Genomic DNA, 25,645 nt, shown 5'->3' on the forward strand with positions numbered 1-25,645 from the left:
TGTGATACCAAAGCGAACACATTTTTACTTTTAATTTTAGTTTTAATTAGCTATTTGCATATTTTTGGTGATAAGACTTTGGGAAAACAGAATTCCGCGTGACCTTTCCTAATTTTAATATTGACCCAACGTTAAGTGAACGTTTCACATTACATGTTGTGTTGGCCATGAATAGACTGCATCTGTTTGAAATCTTTCTCAAGAATTCGCCAAGATAAATTCATACTATCTCTTCACTATCTCATTCTCAATCAAAATTGGAAATATAGTATTTCTGTATTTCTATGTTCATAGTGAGGAACGTGTTTACACACCCGCATCTCTGTTTGCCGTGTGAGAGCATGAGATGAGAATATCTTCACCCATGGTCAAACCAGCTTCAACTCCCGGGTCATGTCACCCGTTGTTACCAAAAATCCTTCAATACTCAAAGACCTTGCCAATTTGTTACTATATATGGTAATAAAAAACACGTACGTGAAATTGTGAAATTTGTCAAAAATCAAATTCACTGTGGTTTAAATTTCAGAGAGTCATTTCGAAGGTAGCAAAGAGACTAATATTGTGTTTATTTTAGTAATAAAATCACATATTCATATTTTATTCTTGGGAATACAAACTATCGCATCATAGTTCATACTTTTCCATTTCAAAAGTGATGTTTCCCACAACATAATAACAAAACAGAGCTCACCTTTAGGGGTGAATTCTCTATTTAAAAAAATAACGAATCATTTTCATATTACCCATAAGCGCTAGCCCTTTTAATGAACAAATTATATAATACTATAGTCGTTCTCAGAAAGATTGATAAGACACGTCGTTTGATAGTTGTCACAGCAATATTCTGAAACAATAAACTATCCTGTCGATATGTCGTATACGTCAAAGCGAAATTTAAAGCACTATATACTTGTAGTATTTGTAAAATAAATTTAAAGGCAGCATCTGTCACCAAATCTCAATAACTCCAGATTGATCCACATGGAATGTTTCTAATTCCAGATTTCGACATCAATGGTGTTGTCATAGACACTCTAACCTACCAACCAACCAACCAACCAACCAACCACCCATCAAGCTTGTAGGGAATGTGATGCAAATGCATCAGTGTGTTGAATGCTACAGTGTGTATTTAACACTTGAATGGTTTGATATTTTGTGCTGCTTTCGAAAATAGTCAATTCTTTATTTTGTTCTGTATTGGTAACAGCGTATATGGATAATGTCTGTATGTGTTCGGTTTACACATTCCATTTTTATGTGTCCTTCAGAATTACCACTTCAAAGCCAAGAGTGTATAACCTTGAAAACGTAACGACGGCCAGTTAGATGTAGCCGCAATTGACATAATCCATTTACTGCCAATGAAAACAGCATTATGACTTACGTTCATTCTAGACCTAACAACTCACCACGATCACATACTGTCCTGCTTATTAATAACTGACTTGTGGTTAGTCATACAATGCAACAACACTAATTAGTATCCTTAAACGATTGCTCCAAACGCAAACTTGAAAAGTGTACATTTTTCAACTTCACACTTCACGTGAGCCTAATAAGAGGCCATAGGTACCTAGAAGTTTGTATCTCACTCCGTCTCTGTTCAATAATGGTTTAAGTGTCCTGATGTAAATGGCTTTTACTTTTTTTACTTTACTTTTTACTTTATCAAGGTAATTGACAGAATGCTTGAAGACTTCTGATGCATTGAAGCCTCTGCGTATCTGAACACTAGTTTATTTAAGGGTTGTCAGTGGCCGAGAGTTTAAATCACTTGCCTCTTACCACTGTGGTCGGGGTTCGATCGCCCATCAGGATTTGAGTAAGATTTACCACACTGTAAGTAAGAAAAGTGTCGTTCAGTTTGACTCTACCGAACAACGTAGGTTTTCTCCGTGTACTCCAGTTTCCCCCTGCACTAACAAATAATGAACCTTAACTTCCTCCTGTTATTGGCCAATGTCTGCTGAATGGTTAACTAATAAATAAATAAATAAATAAATAAATAATAAATAAATTGGGGTCCTTTGACCTTGCAGTGCTGTTTTTGGACTTCCATTGTTTACACTATCTTGATCACAAGGTGATTAGACTCACACAATAGAGGAACCGCTATCACCCACTTGTGTAATCTACCACGTTGAAGAACATTAGATGTAGTTTAAATTTGCATCTTAAGCTGGTAAACCATATAGACCCGTTTGTGGACGGTCTATGTGGAGGGTCTATGAGTTAACTGAAAGCTCGATTATCATTGTCATAAGAGATGCAACCGTCAAGATTGTCCCAGGCTAAATAAGCGCCAACAATTGCATATCTATTATCTTTACATCTGCATAATCAAAATTGGTTTCTATTGATGCTGTCCAGAAATTTTCCATTTTCATTGTTATTATCAAATTATATAAGACTGAAATTAAAGGAGGTGTTATATTCATTGTAATGGCTTTCCATATTGCAAAAAACAGCAAAAAGCGAAAAAACATACAAAACAAAACAAAAAGGAGAAACGTTCACTCTGAATAATTAGTTTTTCTACACTAATTGTTGTGTATGTCCTTACATGGTATTGCTGTGAATGTATGTTTGTAAATTTGTGAGGGGACAGGCTCAGACTAGCTGTAAGCTACTTCCCGACTTCCCATTTACCCACTGTTATAGTTTGTTTAGGGGTAAATAAACTGACTGATTACAAATTATTGTATGTGATTACATATCACGCATTTAATCATGTACACGTTAAATAAGAGTACCGAAATTGACAAATATGATATTTACTATTATCCACACAAGTATTGAGTTTACAAAAAAATATCACACAGTTAAGGAACGTGTGGGAACATAATATCATTCGTATGTACTTTCCTTTCGTGGACATGTTTTAGGACCAAGGTAATAATGTTTGCGTGACCTTTCCGTATTAACAAAAAACAGCTGTGCCCTGTGATAAATTCTCTATGGGATATGATGCTGAAGTGAAATTAATTTACAAAGAATTAGGTGAATTGTCGCCACAAGTAACATCTGCATTGTACATTTACTACAGATTCGTATTTTGCTATACATTAATTATATACGATAAGTGAACTTTTTTGCTAAGTTAATATTCTTTGTCTAATGGCCCAATATATGTTATTGTCATCAGTCGACCTGAAGAAGCATCCAGGATAGGACGTGAGACTGTTGCTATTCAAAACAACATCAAGTCCAGTAACAAGTTCAGCAGGATAGAGTAGAGTAGAGTAGAGTAGAGTAGAGTAGAGTAGAGTAGAGTAGAGTAGAGTAGAGTAGAGTAGAGTAGAGTAGGATAGAGTACAGTAGAGTAGAGTAGAGTAGAGTAGAATAGAGTAGAGTAGGACGGAGTAGAGTGGGATAGAGTACAGTAGAGTACAGTAGAGTAGGGTAGAGTAGGATAGAGTACAGTAGAGTAGGATAGAGTAGAGTAGAGTACAGTACAGTACAGTAGAGCATATACCATTCATATTAGAATAATATAATTGAATTATTTTATTATGACATTTATGACATACTAATATAGTTTCTACGAAGTTTAAGTCTAGTTTTAAGACCAGATGTAAACTGAAATGCCTTCCGTAGGATTTGATTTTCCTTATCCTTTCGATATCATTAGCGATTGTTTATCGCCAATAGATCTAGATATAATATACTAGATTATATTAACTTTAAAGTTTGTCTAATACCAAAAGAGAAACATCATTCATTATTCAAAAGTCTCATTTTTTTATTAAAACTTCATCAGCAATCTTTAAAGGAAATGTGAATTTTGATATCAATGTATGTAAATAATTGCACGAAAATTTTACGATTAACTTCTTAGGATATTGCCTAATTACCAATTATTCAAATGCATCATTGCAACAAATGCTACGTGCGCCTTGTTATCAGTAGAGTAGAATAGAGTAGAGTAGAGTAGAGTAGGACAGAGTAGAGTAGGACAGAGTAGAGTAGAATAGAGTAGAGTAGAATAATAGAGTAGAGTAGAATAGAGTAGAGTAGAGTAGAGTAGAACAGAGTAGAATAGAGTAGAGTAGAGTAGAGTAGGACAGAGTAGAGTAGAATAGAGTAGAGTAGAGTAGAGTAGGATAGAGTACAGTAGAGTACAGTAGAGTAGGGTAGAGTAGGATAGAGTAGAGTAGAGTACAGTAGAGTAGGATAGAGTAGAGTACAGTACAGTAGAGCATATACCATTCATATTTGAATAATATAATTGAATTATTTTATTATGACATTTATGACATACTAATTTAGTTTCTACGAAGTTTAAGTCTAGTTTTAAGACCAGATGTAAACTGAAATGCCTTCCGTAGGATTTGATTTACCTTATCCTTTCGATATCATTAGCGATTGTTTATCGCCAATAAATATAATATACTAGATTATATTAACTTTAAATTTTGTCTAATACCAAAAGAGAAACATCATTCATTATTCAAAAGTCTCATTTTTTTATTAAAACTTCATCAGCAATCTTTAAAGGAAATGTGAATTTTGATATCAATGTATGTAAATAATTGCACGAAAATTTTAAGATTAACTTCTTAGTACATTATGTATATTGCCTTATAATTACCAATTATTCAAATGCATCATTGCAACAAATGCTACGTGCGCGTTGTTATCATCGAAGTATGTGTAATGTTTTTGAAAACTTGAAAATTTTGAAAATTTTGAAAATTTGAAAACTTACATCCTTAAGCTATTGCTTATTAAAGAATTATGCAAATTACTCATTAGATAACACTGAAGCAACAAGCTTTACATGTAATTATATGAAATTTCAATATTGTATTCTTAAGATATTTCCTAACTATCGAATTATTGTAATTCAAATCAACAAGCCTTACAGGGCACATACCCTTAACTAATATTTTGCATATTTTAAGTATATCTATATATCTGGAGAACGTCTAAGAAATCAGCATGGACATTGATTTGATTTATATATCTATATCCCATTTACGTAGTCATATGTAGGTGTACATTGTTGTCTATGTTGTCTAAAATAGTTTTTGCTCAAAGATTTTCCTTATATATGTATGATCTACTTCACATGTAAAACAATATCTGCTACAATGAGGCTTTAGACCCAACAAAAAAATGTGTAGTTCCGATTACGCTCAATTTTAAAATAGGTGGGGTAGGTAGATATGGTAGATATTGGTTTCTTCCCTCAGATATACAGCTATTTATAGATTGGAAATACAGTGTTATAAAAGTTGTCCTTTTATGTCGATGTCAGTTTCCACACCCACTATTTCTTGCGAGACTTCAAAATTTTCGCGATTTTATTATTTTTTCTCGAATACGTAAAAAGTTTACTGTCAGCGTGAAAAACTAGGTGGTGGTCGGGTAACCGGAAACAAACAATTTTGTTAGGCCTCAAGGACGTTATTTTGTTTAAATAACAATTTCAATATTATTCCTTCCTTCTGCAGTATATTTCTACAATTAATACAAAATCAAGTTCACATTATGGTAAAGTATGTAGTTCTTCAAGTACATTTAAGTTGATAGTATGAGTAAAAAGATACATGTATTGATAAGATACCCTAGATTATACCGTGTCAACTCGTCATCTGTAAGTTTGAATTCGTGAGTGATTCACTGGGTATATATTAACAATTATCATGATACCGATGACTATTATAAATGTATTGGCTTTCATGTAAAGGGCAGTCCAGACTAGGTGTGATACATATACATTTAATTGGCGAAGAAATGTAAAAGTCGGTAATCTAGTTCGTTCTTCAACACGAAACAACATGTCTTATGGAAGAACAACATGTGCATATACAGTTGCGTCACTCTGGTCGAATTGTTGGTGCCCTCTACGGTCATTTTCTGATGATCCTGTGTGTCCAAAATCCAAGTCAGCATATGTAAGGCCCTCCACGTTCTTCATTGATGCAACCCTTTCATTGTTGGCTGATTGACCGAACTCTATCGTATCGCCTGCTACAGCACCCGATTGTTCCTTTCTGTCAACAATTTCTGACGACTTGACATCATCATAAAGCCGTAGTTCAGGGGAAGCGTGGCATGGTTCGTTAAGATTCGCGTAGGCGTTATTTTCTTCACGATAACCATCGTCTAAACGTGTTGTACTTCTTTTTTTACCAGCATTGTCATATCCACGATCACACTCTGGGGTCTCACGTCTGTCAATATTGAGTGACTTTGCAGCATTGGGCTTTGGTTTCATTCGAGGCTTCCTCTTCTTCTCTTTGCCTCTATTCTGAGTTTCATTAGGTCCAACATAAAGATATGAATTACTTTCTGTTTGTTCATGAGGTACAACATCTAAATCGTTGACATCAGGTTTTTCAAACGATTGTTCTTTTGTGCTGATATCGGCATAGTTTTCATCAATGTTATTCGAATCTTTTGGTTTAGCTTTGACTTTGAACTTCTTTTGAGGTTTTGCATACATATTCTCGACATCAGTGTTACCGGCATTACCAGGTTCCTCTTTTCCTTGAATGTTATCAACAGTGTGACTAGTAGATTCAGGCGTCATGTTGTCCATATTGATCATAGTTCCCGAGTCATGTACATAAGTATCATGTATAGTTGCATAAGGCGAGGAAAAAGATTGTACGTCACTTCTATCATCCACTACATACTCATTTTCGTTTGCTGTTCGTCTTTTGTCTAAGTACTCAACATTTGGATTTTTTCGACGTTTAATGAAACAAATGAGAACGAACAGAATAACAACTGTGACCAATAAAACAACAACACCGACTGTACCTCCAACAATAGCACCAATGTTGGTCTTATTTGAATTTCCTGGAATGTAAGGTTTGTCGTGGTTACTCTCTGTTGGATTGATGTCAGACTGTGTATTGCTATCGATATCGATGGTGATAATGTTTGGTATTGTTGAACTACCTTTTTCTACAGTGCCTGGCACCGATATGTTCACGTTCAATGTAGCACTGTCATTACCACTACCAATGTTATTTGTCAGAACACATATGATTGTATGGAGACCATTCTCAACAGCATTGAAACCAGAAACGTGAAGAGCTTGTTCATCGAATCTAAAATGAGTGTTCGCAATGACCAGTTCGTCATCGTAGAACCAGTTGACAGCTGCATAGACAGTAGGATTAGCATTTCCATCACAAGTAAATGTGATCATCTCAGTCTCGTTGGTAACATTTACGTTCTTGGGGTCAAGGGTTACAATTGGTGGATACTGAATGTCAAATGGTCCTAATGTGCAGGTTCTATCTGTTGAAAGACCAGGATGTTGTACAGTACAGATAAATGTTGGCGTTGAACCTTGATCAGTCGGTAATGGTGTCCAGTTATAATGAATAAACGCTAAATCAGTATTTGTGGTTTCACTTGTAGGTTGTAAATAGTCTACATTGTCATCTTGTGACCAGTATAAGCTGACATCAGGAACGCCTCGATCTGAAAAACACGTCAGTTTACGCATTTCACCCGTTCTAATTATCGTTGATGTCGTGCCAACATCAGCAGATTTAGTCATTGTACAAAGTGGGTGTCCTGACCTTGGAATCACATACACATGAACCGTAGCTGTTCGTGATCTTCCATCAGGTATAGCAGTACCTTCAGCAGTATCCCATATAACGGCACACTGATATCGACCACTGTCCATTGTAGCTGTAGCTGACGTGACATCACGTATGAGGAGTGGATAGTGTAAGTTATTACTATAGGTAGGTATCCTGTACCTAACATAGTCTATGGAGTTCTCCAAACCAGACTTTAGATTTCGACCTTCACCGATAACAATATCATTCTTAATCCACACTATCAATTGGTTCGTTTCGAGAGAATTATATAGCGTGCAATGAAGGAAAATCTGTTCAGGTGTACCTGGATTAGTTCCGTGTACAAACGTCACCGTGATATCACCGGGTTCAAGCTCGAACACTTCACTACCATTGACAACATGACCAAGAGCCATACAGCAAGCGAAGAGTACCCCTAGCTGTGGTATTGTTGTTGTACAGTATGTATTCATGTTATAAATAAAGCAGTTAACTAATCTTTACCGTAAGTGTAAGTTCCAGACACGCATAGGAGTTCCAAATATTTCCTCAATCCGGGTATTTGGTGAGACAGACAACAGTGTGTATTTCCATTGTGTGTTATTATAGACTACAAGCAAATGACTTGACAAACAACTATACGTGTGACGTCATATGGTACACCACCCATGTTTTGTACAGAAAGACTCTCCGTTGATATAGAGGCAAATCTCAGTATAGTTCACTTGGTCTTTGTTCATTTAAGGTCAGTATTTGCATGTCAATGTACGAGTGTTGATGCTGCACGGACGTAACCTATATTGCCGCCCTTATTTATCTTAGTATGTTCAGTTTTTCTTTGTCCGTCCTCCTGGCGTGCACTATGCAATTGAATGGATTAAAAGACGTCTCGTACAGGGGGTCGCAGAAATCCTCTAATATCTTTATCTCTCAATTTACATAAGATTGTATTTTCTGTTGTTAGTGTGCAGCTTGTACCACGATACGAAAAGTCAAACCTTTACCCAACATTTTACTCTACCTGTGACCCACCTAACCACCATCTCTGTCCAGGGGTAGTATGAGACGCAGTACCACTTTTGACTGTCTACAATCCCCAGGTGAGAGATCACAGGTGTAAATTAAGTCAAAGGTGGAACTTCGTATCATACGATACTCACCACATTTACACATCCTCTGCCCATGATTTACCCCGGTGGAAAGACATGGTCAAATATGACTTTTTGTATAATGTACCCGCCCAAATTTGTCTTAAATATTTTTCATATCTGGTCCATGGACCTTGATTAGGTCCTCGGGAAATATTTCCATGGCCCTCACCGGAAATTTTCTTTCTGTTGTTTTCAAAGATTGTGTACACATCTTCTTTCTTCTCTAGTGGAATATATTTCAATTCAATTCAATTTACTAAGTGTCGCCGCTTGAGGGCGCTAGGTATAAATCGGTCATCCATGTAGCGAAAGTAAAGTTTGTCCATTACCGCCAATAACAGAACCATGAAAATGTATTAAGATTAAAAAACATAACACCAACTTTAAAAATATTTACTTTATTATAAGACACCTTGTAGGTAAAATATTTTAAAAAGTAAAACAACAATTTAAAAAAAATGTATAAAGAAAAGAAAAACTATTTTAAAAAAATACAAATATCACCATGTGATTGGATAAGTCAAAATACTGGAAGTAGTTAGGTGGAACATAATGTTGCATAATGTCAAATGGAGAAATAAAAATAAAACCGTAGATATATATATTGATATCTTTACCAAATTATGGACAATCAACCACAGATTAGCACTTCTCAAGCTCATGTAACATGTTAAAGTACCATCAATCGCCAAACATTCATACAGAGTTTGACATCCATTTTTGTATCTCCGAACAATCAGGGTAATTAATAAAGAACACCACAAATTATTAGCGTCTCAAATCGATCATTTTTAAAAAATAATTATATGTACCCATGCATGCATCAGAAACAGATATCGATCATATATCAATACCTTCGCAACCAGTCTGGAATAAACTCATCAACAATACAGACAACCAATGGTTTATTGATTAGAGGATGCAAGGTGGAGACAAAAAAAAACAAAAATAAACATGCATCTCAAAACAACAACAACAACATCAACAACAACAGACTTTCAACAATACTCAAACAGAACTGTGCAATCCAAATGCTTTTGAAACATTTCCTACAGATTTAAATATTGATTTTCGGTTCCGTTATTCCACCTTATGCTTTTTACGGTTGCAAAGTAAAATACCCGTTTCTCCTACAATCTCTCCAAAATACCCCGAAGAAAGCCCATTACTATTTATAATTGTATATCACTAGATATCATATATATATATATATATATATATATATATATATATATATATATATATATATATATATCAGTACGACACACTGTATTCATGTACATTGTTGATTATACTGCAGAAATCAAATCATCTCAATTAGTCGCATGTATATGTACATAAATCTACCTCGTAATCGTTTACATAACATTTTGTCTTGTTGATCGTAAAATGAACGTACATACAGTTATACATCCACATACATTGAAGTCCTATATTCAAAGAGGGTTTAATATTACTTTGAATTATTGGTAAATACCATCACGTTTACTAATTGTATCTTCCTTGTCTCTCATCAGATTCCAATACCTTCTCGAACAGATCCTCATAAATCAAACTATAAGGAAATATATTGAAAATTACTATTCAAACAATTTCTATAGCGAATATATTTTTCGAAAAGTGTTTATAAGCTATCATTCTTAAGTACATCACTCTAGAAATTGACTGTGAAAAGATATGCTAGTCCAAAAAAGAAATGAACATTGTGCAAAATTCGACAAAGATTTAATATTATTGTTAATTTTAGGACCGTATCTAAATCAGATGCGTTAACCGTCGAATGACCTTGGGATGATCGAGTTGAAGACAAACTGAGTGTCCGAAAAGTTGGTTTAGGATTTCTTGATGTTACTGTAACAGCTACTGGCGTTGCTATGTCAATATTTATACTAGCGCCATCGTTACCACTACCGATGTTATTTGTCAGTACACATACAATCGTATGGAGACCGTTCTCAATAGCACTGAAACCAGACACATGAAGAGCTCGGTCACCAAAACTAAAACGGTTGTTCGCAATGACCAGTTCGTCGTCGTAGAACCAGTTGACAGCTGCAGAGACAGTAGGATTAGCATTTCCATCACAAGTGAATGTGATCATCTCATTCTCGTTGGTAACATTTACGTTCTTAGGGTCAAGGGTTACAATAGGTGGATACTGAATGTCAAATGGTCCTAACGTGCAGGTTCTATCTGATGAAAGACCAGGATGTTGTAAAGTACAGATAAATGTCGGCGTTGAACCTTGATCATTTGGTAATGGTGTCCAGTTATGATGAATAAACGCTAAATCAGTATTTGTGGTTTCACTTGTAGGTTGTAAATAGTCTACATTGTCGTCCTTTGACCAGTATAAGTTAACATCAGGAACGCCTCGATCAGAAACACACGTCAGTTTACGCGTTTCACCCTTTCTAATTGTGTTTGATAGAGTACTAACATCAAGTAAAGTAGTCATTGTACAGAGTGGGTGATCTGACCTTGGAATCACATATACATGGACTGTAGCAGTTCGTGATCTTCCATCAGGTATAGCAGAACCTTCAGCAGTATCCCATATAACGGCACACTGATATCGACCACTGTCCATTGTAGCTGTAGCTGACGTGACATCACGTATGAGGAGTGGATATATCGATGTTATTACTATATGTAGGTATCCTGTACCTATCATAGTCTATGGAGTTGTCCAAACCAGACTTTAGATTTCGATCTTCACTGATAACAATATCATTCTTAAACCACACTATCAATTGGTTCGTTTCGATAACATTAATTAGCGTGCAATCAAGGAAAATCTGTTCAGATGTACCTGGATTAGTTCCGTGTACAAACGTCACCGTCTCATCTTCGGGTTCAACCTCGAACACTTCACTACCATTGACAACATAACCAAGAGTCATACACCAAGCAAAGAGAACTCCTAGCTGTGATATCGTTGTCATACAGTATGTATTCATGTTATAAATAAAACAGTTAACTAATCTTCACCGTAAGTGTAAGTTCCAGACACGCTCAGGAGTTCCAAATATTTCATCAATCCGGGTATTTGGTGAGACAGACAATAGACAGTGTGTATTTCCATTGTGTGTTATTATAGACTAGAAGGAAATGGCTTTACAAACAACTATACTTATGACGTCATATGGTACACCACCCATGTTTTGTACAGACAGACTCTGCGTTGATATAGAGGTTAACCCCAGTATAGTTCACTTAAGGTCATCAGTATTTACATGTAATATATGTGTTGAAGCTGCACGGACGTCTGTCCTTCTGGCCTGCACTATGCAATTGAACAGTGGTGTTGCAGAAATCCTGTAATATCTCCGTCTCTCAATTTACATAAAATTGTATTTTCTCAGTGTTATTGTGAAACTGGTACGCCTAAATTTGTCTGAATTATTTGTATCTGGTACATATACCTTGATTTATTAGTTCCTAGGGAGATATTTCCATGGCCTTCACCATAAATGTTCTTTCTGTTGTTTTCAATATTGTGTTACACATCTTTCTTCTCCAGTGGAATAAATTTCAATTCAGTTCAATTTGCTAAGTGTCGCCGCTTGAGAGCGCTCGGTAGAAGTAGCTCATAAATGTAGTCAAAGTTTGTTCATTACAGCCAATGACAGAACCGTGAAAATTTATTAAGTATAAAATGCACAACACCAGCTTTTAAAATCTTTACTTTATTATATGACACCTTGTAGGTAAAATATTTTTAAAAAGTAACAAAATAATATTTAAAAAGTGTATAAAAATAAAGAAAAAGAATACCTATCTGTAAACAAATACAAACCCCAACCTGTGATTGGATAAGTCAAAATCCAAAAAGTAGTTATAATATATTGATACCGAATCGTAGAGTTAAAATGGCAAATGACAACAAAATCATATTGTAACACTGAAATGTTGCCCTTCCTAGTGTTCTAGACCTATACGCAATGCATTGTTAAAGCAACGTCAATCGCCAAATATACAGATTTTGCTAACAAATTGTTTATCTCCAAAAAATCAGGGTGATTAATAAAGAACACCACAAATTATTAGCGTCTCAAATAGATCATTTGTTTATAATTATATGTACCCATGCATGCAAACATTGATCATATATCAGTACCTTTGAAACCAGTTTCGAACAAACTCATCAAAAATATGGAAAATAAAGGCTTATTAATTAGAGGATGCAAGGAGGAAACAAAAACAAAAATAAACATGTATCGCGAAACAAAAACATCATACATTCAACAATACTCAAACACAACTGTGCAATCCAAATGCTTTACGACCTAAACAACAGTACAGACTCATTAGTGTAATAATATTTAACGTCATTGAAACTACATACAAATCTTTCGATTCTACCAATCAACGTGGATTGGCTCAGACGACGACACTGCAGGGACCAGTGGTTTTAGAAATAAGTGTTCTCTCAACTTGATAGCATCACAATGTCTTTGGCTAACGTTGTAAGACGCTTGGCATGCAAACTATAATGATATGTCAATTGAAATATTGAAGTATCATGTTAAATCATCCTGAACATAAAGTTTGAACTGTATCAAGACAAATAGTAGAAATGTATGATGGCGAAGGGTGCTTAGAGACTTCTCTAACGTCTAATATTTTACTGTCATAATAATTAGAAAGTACGACGCATAAAAATAAAAAGGTAGAAATATTCACGGCAAATATACCGTATGTTAATCATCATTCCACATGCATTCGTAGGTTGTCTAGCGAGGTTACTTTCAAAGTGAAATTAAAGAATGGTAAAAGTACTATTACATTTTATGTTCTGTTTTTTTTTCCATGGATTTGACAAGCCACTTTTGTGGAAATCTTTATCTGACAGATGCAAAAATGGAGCCAAAGTTATACATGTACTTGGAATTCAAATAGCTCTGGTGATTTCTCCCCAGAACGTAGTCGAGTAGCATGGGTATGCAACGAAATCGTTCCAGTATTTGTACTATGTTAATTTGCATACGTCGACTTTCGTCGAAGACGTTAAATATTGTCAATAGATTATCGGGGTTGATGTTGATTGACATTTGTCATCTATTCATGCCTACCTTCGTATTTGCATACCAATAGTTTTTCTTCCGCATGTATCGTTCGTATACGCTTAGGTGAAAACCCACTAATAAATCGCATGCCTGTACATAAAACTAATTTCCCTAGGGTATAATGTTTTTGTCACATTGGTCATAAAATACACGTACACAGTACAGTTAATATATCTACATACATTGAAGACCTCTCTTTAAAGACGATGTAATGTTGCATTGCATTGTTGGTAAATACTATCATAGTTACTAATACATACACACAGACATCAAAAGTCTATTATTATTCCTCGTCTCTCACCAGTTTCAATACTAACTTGAACAGATCATCATAATTCAAACTAAAGGAACTACATTAATGCACCATTTCTACATCGAATATAGTTTTTCGAAAAGTGTTTTTAAATTATCAGTTTAATCATATCTATACCACTATAGAAATTGACTGTGGAAAGATATACTACCCAGAATATGAAATACATATTGCGCAAAATTCGACTTAGCTTGGTATCGTCACATTTTAAGTACCCGTCTGCTCATTTTCAACTTTGAGTGACTTGCTATAGAAATGACGAGTGTTTTACAACATTCGATAAGTAGAAAAGTAAACTTATTTGCATTGTAACGGTGTCAACACGACGGTATGATATCTTAGTCTAGATTCGAATAAGTCGTATCGGAAGGTCCTTTTAATGGTCAAGACATCTACAAAATATACATCACAAGTTGGAATACATTGGTTGACTTTGATAAGAAACGAATTGGTTGTATAAGACTACAATTGCCTACTATTTCCATTCACTTCGCAAGGCTTTTATAAATACCATCCACTTTTCCTTTCAAACTCTGATAATGGCCCTCCTGCTAGCTGGTCGACGACGATTTCAGATCTTTGTTCAACAGTCATGCTCACATAGTTAGCACCATTCTCATAACATGTGTCATGTACTCGAACACGATCAGGTTTTGTTTCCTCTTTGATATCTTGATATTCCCCATCTTTTCTTACAAACTTATGGTCATTCCTGGTTTCATTGTTCACATTTAGTTCAATGTCATGTATTATTGTTGATCCTCCAACTCTTGAAGATCTAATCTGTAGCCGCGTATATTTCAAAACTAACAATTCAACAACTATTGTCACCAACACACCAACCACCAACTCAACAAAAGCTGGCCCAATGTTTAAACCAATACCTACACACTGTACGCCTAAATCAGACTGGATAACCGGTTTACATATATGGGAAGTATCTTCTGTAATGGTCGAAACTTCAGGTGACGTCGACTGACCTCGAGACAATCGCGTTGAATACGAACTGAGTGTCTGAACAGTTAGTTTAGGATTACTTGATATTGCTGTAACAGCTACTGGCGTCTGTTATGTCAACTTGTAAACTTGCACTATCGTTACCACTACCGATGTCAATCGTCAGGACGCATAACAATTGTATGGATTCCAGATATATGAAGAGTCCGTACGTCGAACATAAAACGGTCGTTTTCAATTATTAGTACGTCATCATAAAACCAGTTGATAGTAGGGAGCGTTGCAGGGTTAGCGTCTCCATCACAGGTGAACCGAATAAACTCGTCCTTCTTGTCGACAGTCACATTCTTTGGGGCAAGAGTAACAATAGGTGGATACTGAATGTCAAATGGTCCAATTTGTGCAGTTTCTCTCCGACGAAAGACCAGGATGTTGTAAAGTACAGATGAATGTAGGCGTTGAACCATGATCAGTTGGCAATGTTATAATGAATAAATGCTAGGTCAGTATTTTTAGTTTCACGTACGTGTGTACCTTCAACATAGTCTATATTGTCATCTTTTGACCAGTGTAAGCTGACATCAGGAACGCCTTGATCTGACAAACACGTTAGTTTACGCATTTCACAAGTTCTAATTATGGTTGATGTACATGTAGTACCAACATCAGCAGAATTAGTCATTGCACAGAGTGGGTGTCCTGACCTTGGAATCACATACACATTAACCGTAGCTGTCCGTGATCTTCCATCAGGTATAGGAGCACCTTCAGCAGTATCCCATATAACGGCACACTGATATCGACCACTGTCCATTGTAGCTGTAGCTGACGTGAAAGTACTTATGAGGGGTGGTTATTTAAGCAATAACCCCCGCTGAAGGCGGGTATACACGAGATTTTGGTACAATTCGCGACATATAGCACGAGCCGAATGGCGAGTGCTATATGGAGCGAATTGTACCAAATTAGAGTGTATACCCGCCTTCGGAGGGGGTATTGCTATTATATTATATCAAAATATGTGTCTATTTCTTCTAAATGTGATTCTGTGGTTATTTATATGCCTGAAAAGGCGAATTCGCACGTACAGAAAAAGATCGTCGGTAATAGATCGTCGGGAACGAGCATATTTTGATGAGTGGATACGTTCATGTCGCCCAAACACACACACTGCATGAACACAAACCATACACTACATTGCATTACATTGATAAATTACTTTATTTACATCATATAATACATAACGAAAACGCGTTGAAAACTAGCAACGAAGAAAATGGGGCAAGGGGTCAAAGAAAGTAACAATTTTGTTTGGATATTTACATAAGAACAATACAATCTTGTACACTGCTAAAAATAGATGTCACGGCGTTGAATCAGTGGACTCGGAGCGGAGAAAGCTCGAGACAGTAAATCAGAGACGCGACGTCACACAGTCTACTTTAATTTAATGGTTAACAAATTGAACATTGACTGAACCTGAAAATGTACAGTTTTGAAATAATCCTGACGCACTTAACTGATGGTTAAAAGTTAAATTGGTGTTGCTTGATTCAACGAGAGCAGGACGCTGAGACGGCTCGTTGCATGGGAGAACTTGTACCTTATCAGCCATGGCCAGTGATGTTGAAGCCACTGATCGATCGTTACTTTCGATCGCAAGGTCATCAGTGGAATTATTTGGACTACTGTAACCCAAACTATTGGACAGGATACCTGACATACTTTTACTCTGAGGAAGTGTTAACTTATTGGTATAAGAACGAACACTAGCTTCATTTTTGTGTGTACTATTCATATGCTAGTTTAGGGGCCCATTTTACCACTGCCAGCCGTGGTAAAATGGGATTTTATTTTACCACAGTTATTATCCAATCAGAATGGCGCATAGTAGCATGATATAATATAATGTACGTTATTCCTATATGTAGGTATCCTGTACCTATCATAGTCTATGGATCGGAGTTGTCCAAACTAGACTTTAGATTTCGACCTTCACTGATAACAATATCATTCTTAATCCACACTATCAATTGACCCGTTTCGATAACATTAATTAGCTTGCAATCAAGGAAAATCTGTTCAGATGTACCTGGATTAGTTCCGTGTACAAACGTCACACTCCGATCTTCGGGTTCAATCTCGAACACTTGACTACCAATGACAACATGGCCAAAACTCATACAACATACAAGAAGTAGCACTAGTTGTTTTAACGTATAGCCTTCGTGAGGACGTGTATTGAATTCAATCGTTCTAGCTGTAGACAACTATGCTAATCACGTCATAATGGTGCACCATCCATGTTCCTGTATTGAAAGAGTCTGAGTCTGAGGTAGACCTTTGCAGAGTTAACTAAATACGCTGTTCATTTTAACAGGTCATAGTATTTACATGTAAATATACGAGTGTCCGGTGAAACTGTACTAACATATACACTCTGTTCGCCTTACTCTTCTAAGATAGCAAGCACGTTACGACATGGTGTCACAATTAATTTGTCATGTATGCAAACCTGTTGACTGGATTTCCAATAATCAATTCTGGAAATGACAGGAAATGGTCGATTTTTATCTCAGAATAGTTATTGTGTTGTTTGCTATATGTCTTATAATTATATCCACATACGCCTTGCGGAAAAAAATGTGTGACTTAAAAGGGGAACGCCATTCCAGGAAATGAGGAAATTGGTATTCCGAAACTGTTGGTTCTGGAGGGGAGTCGTTCCATGGTATCACTTAACACAAATTTCAGGCGATTGCCAAGAGATCAAAATGAGTGAAATTAAAATTTATAGCTCGTGAATGTTAAAACCGTCATTTTGATTTATTTCTTTATAAGGTTGCTCTTTTAACGGTGTGTCAATAGAACAGCTTGAAATCTCGCGAGACTGCGAAATATCGCGTGATTACGTAAAAAAAGTTCATCAGAATTCCCAGTCGTCGTATTTCATTTGTGAATGAATTAATGAATGAACGAATGAATGAATCAATCAATCAATCAATCAATCAATCATGTCATGAAAAAGACAATGTATATTATGTAATTGATTTAAGAAAATAAATATAAAACTAAGGAGGAAATACTATATCTGCTGCCATCATATACAAGTATGTGTAGTCCTTAAGTTGGCACAAGGTGAGATTAGAGCTTAATTTGCCTCGGCTTAAAACATATAATGAAATAAAACTCTAATAGACCACAGGGGCTGCGAGCATGTATTTGATTAATCGATCGATTTATTGATTGATTTATTATTTGGTTGAATGATTGATCGATTGAATGATAATTTTTTGTGGTGCAATATAATTTATTTTGGGTGTGGTATTGATCAACTCACTCGTTGAGTTTTGTGGTGATATCAAACTTTTTTTCTTCTCTTTCCTTATCTACTTTTCTCTCTTTCAGCTGTATGCAATTCTCTCTTTATTGACTAAATAAATACACCTTGTCCGTTCTTCTCCTCTTATATAAATTAAAACACCCTTAATCTCACAATTGGCGAGAGATCACTTACATTAACAGTTTGCTTTATCTCTCATCTTATGGGGGAGTATCACACTGGACAAACAGTCGATCATGCATAAACAAGTACTTGTCGATCGATCGATTAATCAATTACATGCTCGCTGCCCCTGTGATTACACTTGATGTACAATGATATAAATGTTGATGCATACCTTGCATACCGAATGGTTTTATGGGTCGTCTCCCAGTGTTTTTAGTGTCTTGAAATGTATAAACATTATCTAACCCCGATTTAAAACATGATAATGACACTGCATTTGTACTGATACAACGAAGTTCATACACGTATATGTTTGTATAAAACTAATTTCTATTGCACATAACAAATTATCATATTTCACAATCGCATTATGTATTTTAGATTTAAAAAAAAGATCAAAGCTATAACATAATTCTAGTACTGGTTTATGTTATGTATTGGCAGTTGGGTTTATATTTGCAGGATATAGCCATCTGCAAATTGATCTTTGTTTCTCCATGAGTAAGCGTTGCCATCGTTCTTGCATCAAATCTTGCAAGTTTGTGCCATGACCATGAATAGTGAATATATAGTGAACAGGACATGGTGTCCCCACTGTTTCCTTCAAATTTTCACTATTCTTATGGTCAAAGCGATGATCAGATGTTAAATGTATGTCAAGTTTCTGCAAGCATAAGCCGACAAAGACATCCTCCCAGTCAATATATCGTATAAGTGGTGAGATACGTGTAACGTTTTCAGCAACATCTTTTGAAAGTACGTAACTTGCTCCCTGTAGATAATCCGGGTATTTCTCTAACGGATAAACGTCTTTGGATGTGTACCATTTATCTGTATTTTTTCTTGCAACTGGCGCGTTCTTCATAACCAAACCAAATGCTGTACCAAGAACAGGTTGAAATACTAACTTTCGAACTAGAGACAAATAGTTCACGAAAACATCATCATCCGTTTTCATAATGAATGACGCACTGGAACAAAATGTACCGGCCCATTTCAATCCCAACAAAGTCTTCAACGTCAAGTTCAAATAATCTTCGTTGAAGTCGAACGATATTATATCATTATACTTGCGATATTCTCGTAACGATGTCCACATATCGTTTGAATTACTTTTACCCAGTATAAACACGGTAACAATCCTTTTATCATCAACCTGCTTAACACTTGCCCACGTTGATCTCACAATTTCTCGCCGTTTGATATGATCATGTGTCGTTGTCACTAACGTGACGAGAAAAACATCAACGTCTTTACAGATGTCACGTGGATTCATGATATAGTTAAAGTTGTTAACATTGATGTGTCCTTGTGTGTCATTATGAGTAACCAGTTCGATGGCAGTTTTTAGCTTTGACTTTGGTGGCGCTGTTGAAATGATATGTGTAAAGTTGTTAACATTAATGTGGTCTGATGTGTCTTTATGAGTGACCAGTTCGATGGTAGGTTTTAGCTTTGAATTTGGTGGCGCTGTTGAAATGGTCCAGTTGCGGTGGTAGAATACTTGGAAAAGTGACAAATTAAGTGCGAACAGGAATATCAGCAACCAGATGACATATTCTCTTGTTCTGAAGAAGCGGGTGTAGAGACCAGGGTATGCCGACTTGTCGAGATGATGTCTTGCTCTGGCCATGACGTATCCCATGGAAAAAAGTCTTCAAATATACCTGTCAAGAAATGCAAGAATAACAGACCAATTTATTTAGACTGTGGATAATAGTTTTTAAACCATTTATGGAAATACATAGAATGATTTTTTTCCTTAGATAGTCAATACTTTCCTTATAACTATATTTTTCATATTTGAATAAAATGTTCTTCATGGGGACCAAACAAAGGTGGGAGTCTTAATGACAAATGTAATTACAGACCAAAATCTGTCTCTTACACTCTTAGCATGACCTTAGAACGGCACGTCCACAAAATATTTTTCACATTTCTTACGGAAAATAACCTACTCCATCAGACACAAGCGGGTTTTCGTGGCGAAACACCCTTCAACCGACTGGGTCAACATATGGACGAACAACATGGACAAATGCGAATGGAACTGTTTTCCTTGACCTGAGGAAGGCATTTGACATGATTGACCTGGACTTACAAGTTATGAATGTACATGTGTAATAACAATACTGTTGACTGGTTTACTGCTAATTATTACCTCTTTAAAAGACCAGATTTAAACTGTGCTTTCCGAGTAGTCTTGTAATTTCATGATTTATGCGAAACATTTAGCTCTATATCTGAGATTTGTCAAGTCCCATCACAGGAAAGCTTGTCATCCTCGAAATTCAAAACCCTCATAACATTACTATTACGCATCAGAACATTGCATACTTCATGGTAATCATCGTAACAGTTTAACAACTTGAATACAGTAAAGTGATACGGTATTATTGCCCTACTTCGTCCTTAGGTAAAGTGTATACATTCCTGTTTGTACCGAGATTGACAGACGCACCATCTGCTCCAAAGCCAATACGTTTCTGCTCTCAACTGTCATCAACTTTGTCACAATAGTTTTTGTTGCACTAACACCATAATAGGCATGTGCGTGTTGAACTTCCTTCTGTCCCTCTAAATTCACCACGAGTTTACAAGTCGGTTTGTCTACTCGTTGCATGTAGACTATTTCCAACTCCTGCACTGCTCTATCAATTTCGCCGTCAATTAAAATAGAAACATATTTAGCTTCGTTTCTGATATCGTTAGCGAAGTCATTCCTGATTCGTCCAGCAATTGTTCCGACCATCTCTGGACATTTGTGAGTGTTATCATAGGTTGGATTTAATACCATGCCATTTTTTCTGAGCAGTAGCAGTAACTCGGAAATAGTGAAAATGGCAGTTCTTGTTTGGCGATCAGATAGGCAATATTTATCTTTATTTTCATATCTGCTATTTTGTTATCACCCTTGAAGTACTAGTTATACCAAGGGCTTTCATAAAGGAACTGGCCGCCGCTGGTTTCGCTAAATATATGTCTTTGAATTCGCTCGAACGTGTGTCACCAAAATCGAGTGTTCCATGATTAAAAGTTTGTTTGTTTGTTTTTCAACTAATTTTCCCCGTTCCAAAGCGAAATCAGACTTCTCTTTCGATAATTTACAGTTATCGACACCATACTCTGTAAATAGTGCTATCTATTAGGTACTTGGTGTCTTCTCCCTGGTATGGATGTTCATCCACTCAATTTGTTCAAGCCATCGTACCAATTTTACATCTTTAGATCTTTTCCAGATTGTGACAATTGAACTTTTCAAGCCACCACATTTGAAAAGTCACCTGTTGTCGTGTTGCGATTAGCGGGTTGTGCATCATTTCCATTACTCGTACCTGGCTTACTAGCTGGAGAAAAGAAATGACGATGTCGTTTACTCACACTGGAACCGGTGGTAGTGGTGGTTTATAGGGTAGGAGATACTCAGTCAAACTGTCATGATTTGAGGAGAGACATTGATCTAAAATCTTTAAAATCACCAATGTCTAGGGGCAAACGAGATTAGCCAATGGAAAACAAGAAAAGGGCACATTGTGTCAAAATCCAACAACAACCTATCAAATGTGTGTACACTGCTCATGTGAATGGTCGTTCACTGTTATCTAATGCCAGGAAGTATCAATCAAAACTAACGTCAACAATTTTGTCTGTCTTCGTATGTTTTGATACATGGATGGGTCAGAGTGTGTCAGTCAGGATATTTCGTCTACACTGCGACGATGAAGTTGAAGCTTAAATAGTAAATATACTGTCAAAAACCATTAGTTATGCAAATTAATCATGTAAGCTTATAAGTTACATCAGCAAGCTTTAGATGACGCATGTACGTCTTTACCGTAAATGTATGTCCTAAAATATCTGAAATTTAAAGTTTCCATTTGTAAAGATATTGCCCAATTATCGAAATGATTACTTATGAAAATTACACATCACAATTACAAACTACATTAGCAACTACATTAAACGAGCGTGATTTGTTATGGTTGACGAATGTATAAAGTTAAAATGAAATTTGAAGTTTGCATTCTTAAGATATAGTCTAATTACCGAAAATGTTTAATTATGCAAATTACCCATTCAAATTAAAAACTATACCAACAGGATTTAGAGAATGTGTGCTTTCTCATTGTTGATGTATGTGCTAAATTATATTGAATTTGAAAGGTTCATTCCAAAGATATAGCTTAATTGCTGAAGATCATTACTAATATTCAAATTACTCATTAAAAGTAAAAGCTACGTCAAGAAACCGCAGGTTCACATTTTTATGGTTGACATATGTACCAAATAACATGAAATTTGAAGTTTACATTCTTCAGATAAAGCCTAAGTACCGAAAATCATTAATCATGCAAATTACTCATCAAAACTGAAAAAAATATGCTAACAGACGTTATTGGACAAGTGTGCTTTGTTACGGTTGCTGTGTGTCAAAAATAATTTGAAGAGTGCATTCTTAAGATACAGCTTAATTATTGAAAATCATTAATTATTCAAATTACTCATTAAAAGTAAAATTTGTATCAACAAACTTCATGGGACTGGTGCGTACTATTATTGTTGATATATGTGCCACATTATATGAAATTTAAAGAATGTATTCTTAAGATACAGCCTAATTACAGAAACTAATCAATTATGCAAATATTTCATTAAAACTAAACTACATCAACATATTTTATAGGACATGTGCGATTTTGTTATGGTTCATGTACATATATATATATATATATATATATATATATATATATATATATATATATATATATATATATATATATATATATATATACTGAATTATATCAAACATGAAGCTTGCATTCTCAAGACATTGCGTAATTACTGAAAATTATTAATTATGCAAATTATTTATTAAATTACAAGTTATATCAACAAACTTTATAAGAAATATGCGTTTTGTTATGGCTAACATATGCACTAAATTATATTGATATTGAAAAATGTATTCTTAAGATATAGCCTAATTACCAAAAATAATTAATTATGCAACTTATTCTTTAAAACTGTAGCTACATCAACACACTTTATAGGACATATGTGCATTGTGATGGTTAGCATATGTACTATATTATATTGAAATTGAAGTATGCAGTCTCAAGACATAGCTTATTTACCGAAATTCATTAACTGTGCAAATTAGTTTGCAAGACAATCACCTTTGATATGCTTACTGAAAAAGTTCGGAGTTCATCGTCTTTAAGCGTTTTTAAGACAAATGTTATAGAATTATATCTTAAAGGAATGATTTGTGTTTCTGTCAGTTTTACTTTAATTGTATTTTCAGTGTATATTTTACTGTTGTCTTTTTAAAGGGCTATGGAGAAGACTAGCAGTTGATAACCTGGTTAGGCAAAAAAATATAAAAAGAATTGTTTCTGGTCAGTACAGGTGCGAAGACGCGACATATTTTTTTTCTTTTAATTCTCAACAAACCTGTCACTCAGACTACTATTTATGGCAATTACTGTTCTTTTTATTTAATACTTTAGAGCAAGTGTGTATGTGGGGGAGATGTCATTTGCATTTATGATTGGCTCTACAGTTGTCTTCACTGAAGGGTTATTTTTATGTTTCCCCGGCCCCACAATCTACAGACAGCAAGGGATGGACACACACACACACACACACACACACACACACACACAAAGACCGCCTCGACATTGACCAGACATAATTCTTTTCTTTCTTTCTTTTCTTTTCTTTTTTTTTTTTTGGGGGGGGGGGCTTATCAGTATGCTTTTAGCCCTCTTAAAGCTTATTGTTATTATTATTATTATTATTATTATTATTATTATTATTATTATTATCGTCATCATCATCATCATCATCATCATCATCATCATCATCATAAAGACAAACAAAAACAAAAACGGAAACAAACGAGTAAATGATACCTTGTTATTTGGTGGAAATACATTCAATCTGAATGAATATGAATGATGGCATGCACTGGACTGTATATTTACACCTGTATATCTAAAATACATGCACAATTACTTATGTCCGGGTAGATCAGCAACAGTGCTAGTTTTGCTAATAGGATATGCAACATATGAAAGTGGAATGAGAAACTGTAGAGTACCCGCTCCTTTCATTCATATTGGACAATGTTTCTTTTTGGTGACAAGTCTAAAAATATATCATTGGAACAAATTAAAATACATGCATATTTAAATAACTTGTGAATCCTGTAACGGACAATGTATAAATGTTGGAAAAAATCAAGTCATTATAAGTATATGCAGTAACTATAATAGTGTATGAATGCCTAGAATAACAGATAATTTATTTAGAAACTTTACAATTATAAAGTGAGTATTCGTATTCGAGTCTGTTGTTCTTATGATATTGAACAGTTTAATACAACATACATGATATTAAATTGCCCACTGAGATATGTTGGCAAGCTACGTCACAACAATACATAGCGTGTCTAGTCATAATAATAGACACCAGCTACTACACTCGAAATAGACACATTGTCGGAAATATTTCTCCGCTAAAGTGGAAAGTATAGATTCATGACATTTGCGAGCGTGTGTGTGTGTGTGTGTGTATGAAAAAATGATATTGTTATAAATAATCATTTTTATTCATCCACTCATTTAGTATATACCAGTCTCTCTGACGTTTTCGGTCTCTTACATGTATTTGTTTGCTTCTATGTATGTATGTGTCTGTCTGTCTGTCTGTCTATCTGTCTGTCTGTCTGTTTGCACCTCTGTCTGTCTATCGATCTGTCTGTGTCTGTCTGTCTGTTTGTTTGCCCCTCTCTCTGTCTATCTATCTGTCTCTGTCTGTCTGTCTGCCTGTCTGTCTGTTTGTCCCTCTGTCTATCTATCTGTCTCTGTCTGCCTGTCAGTCAGTCTGTCTGTATGTTTCTCATTGCCTTTGGCTGGCTGTCTGTCTGTCTGTCTGTCTGTCTGTCTGTCTGTCTCTCTCTCTCTCTCTGTCTCTCTCTCTCTCTCTCTCTCTCTCTCTCTCTCTCTCTCTCTCTCTCTCTCTCTCTCTCTCTCCCCCCCTGCGGCCACATTGTCCCCATTTCTTTAATATGCACGAGCTGATTTTCC

At 35.5% G+C, this 25,645-nt stretch overlaps 1 protein-coding gene across 1 annotated transcript; it reads right to left on the reverse strand.

The window, feature by feature from the left end:
* Positions 1–18,984: 18,984 nt before the first annotated feature.
* Positions 18,985–19,830, reverse strand: LOC144433066 (beta-1,3-galactosyltransferase 1-like). The gene has a single exon (XM_078121378.1). It carries the CDS (start codon positions 19,828–19,830, stop codon positions 18,985–18,987), a length of 846 nt encoding a protein of 281 aa, XP_077977504.1.
* Positions 19,831–25,645: the final 5,815 nt, after the last annotated feature.

Source organism: Glandiceps talaboti, chromosome 3, assembly GCF_964340395.1.
Source record: "Glandiceps talaboti chromosome 3, keGlaTala1.1, whole genome shotgun sequence".
Lineage (NCBI taxonomy): Eukaryota > Metazoa > Hemichordata > Enteropneusta > Spengelidae > Glandiceps > Glandiceps talaboti.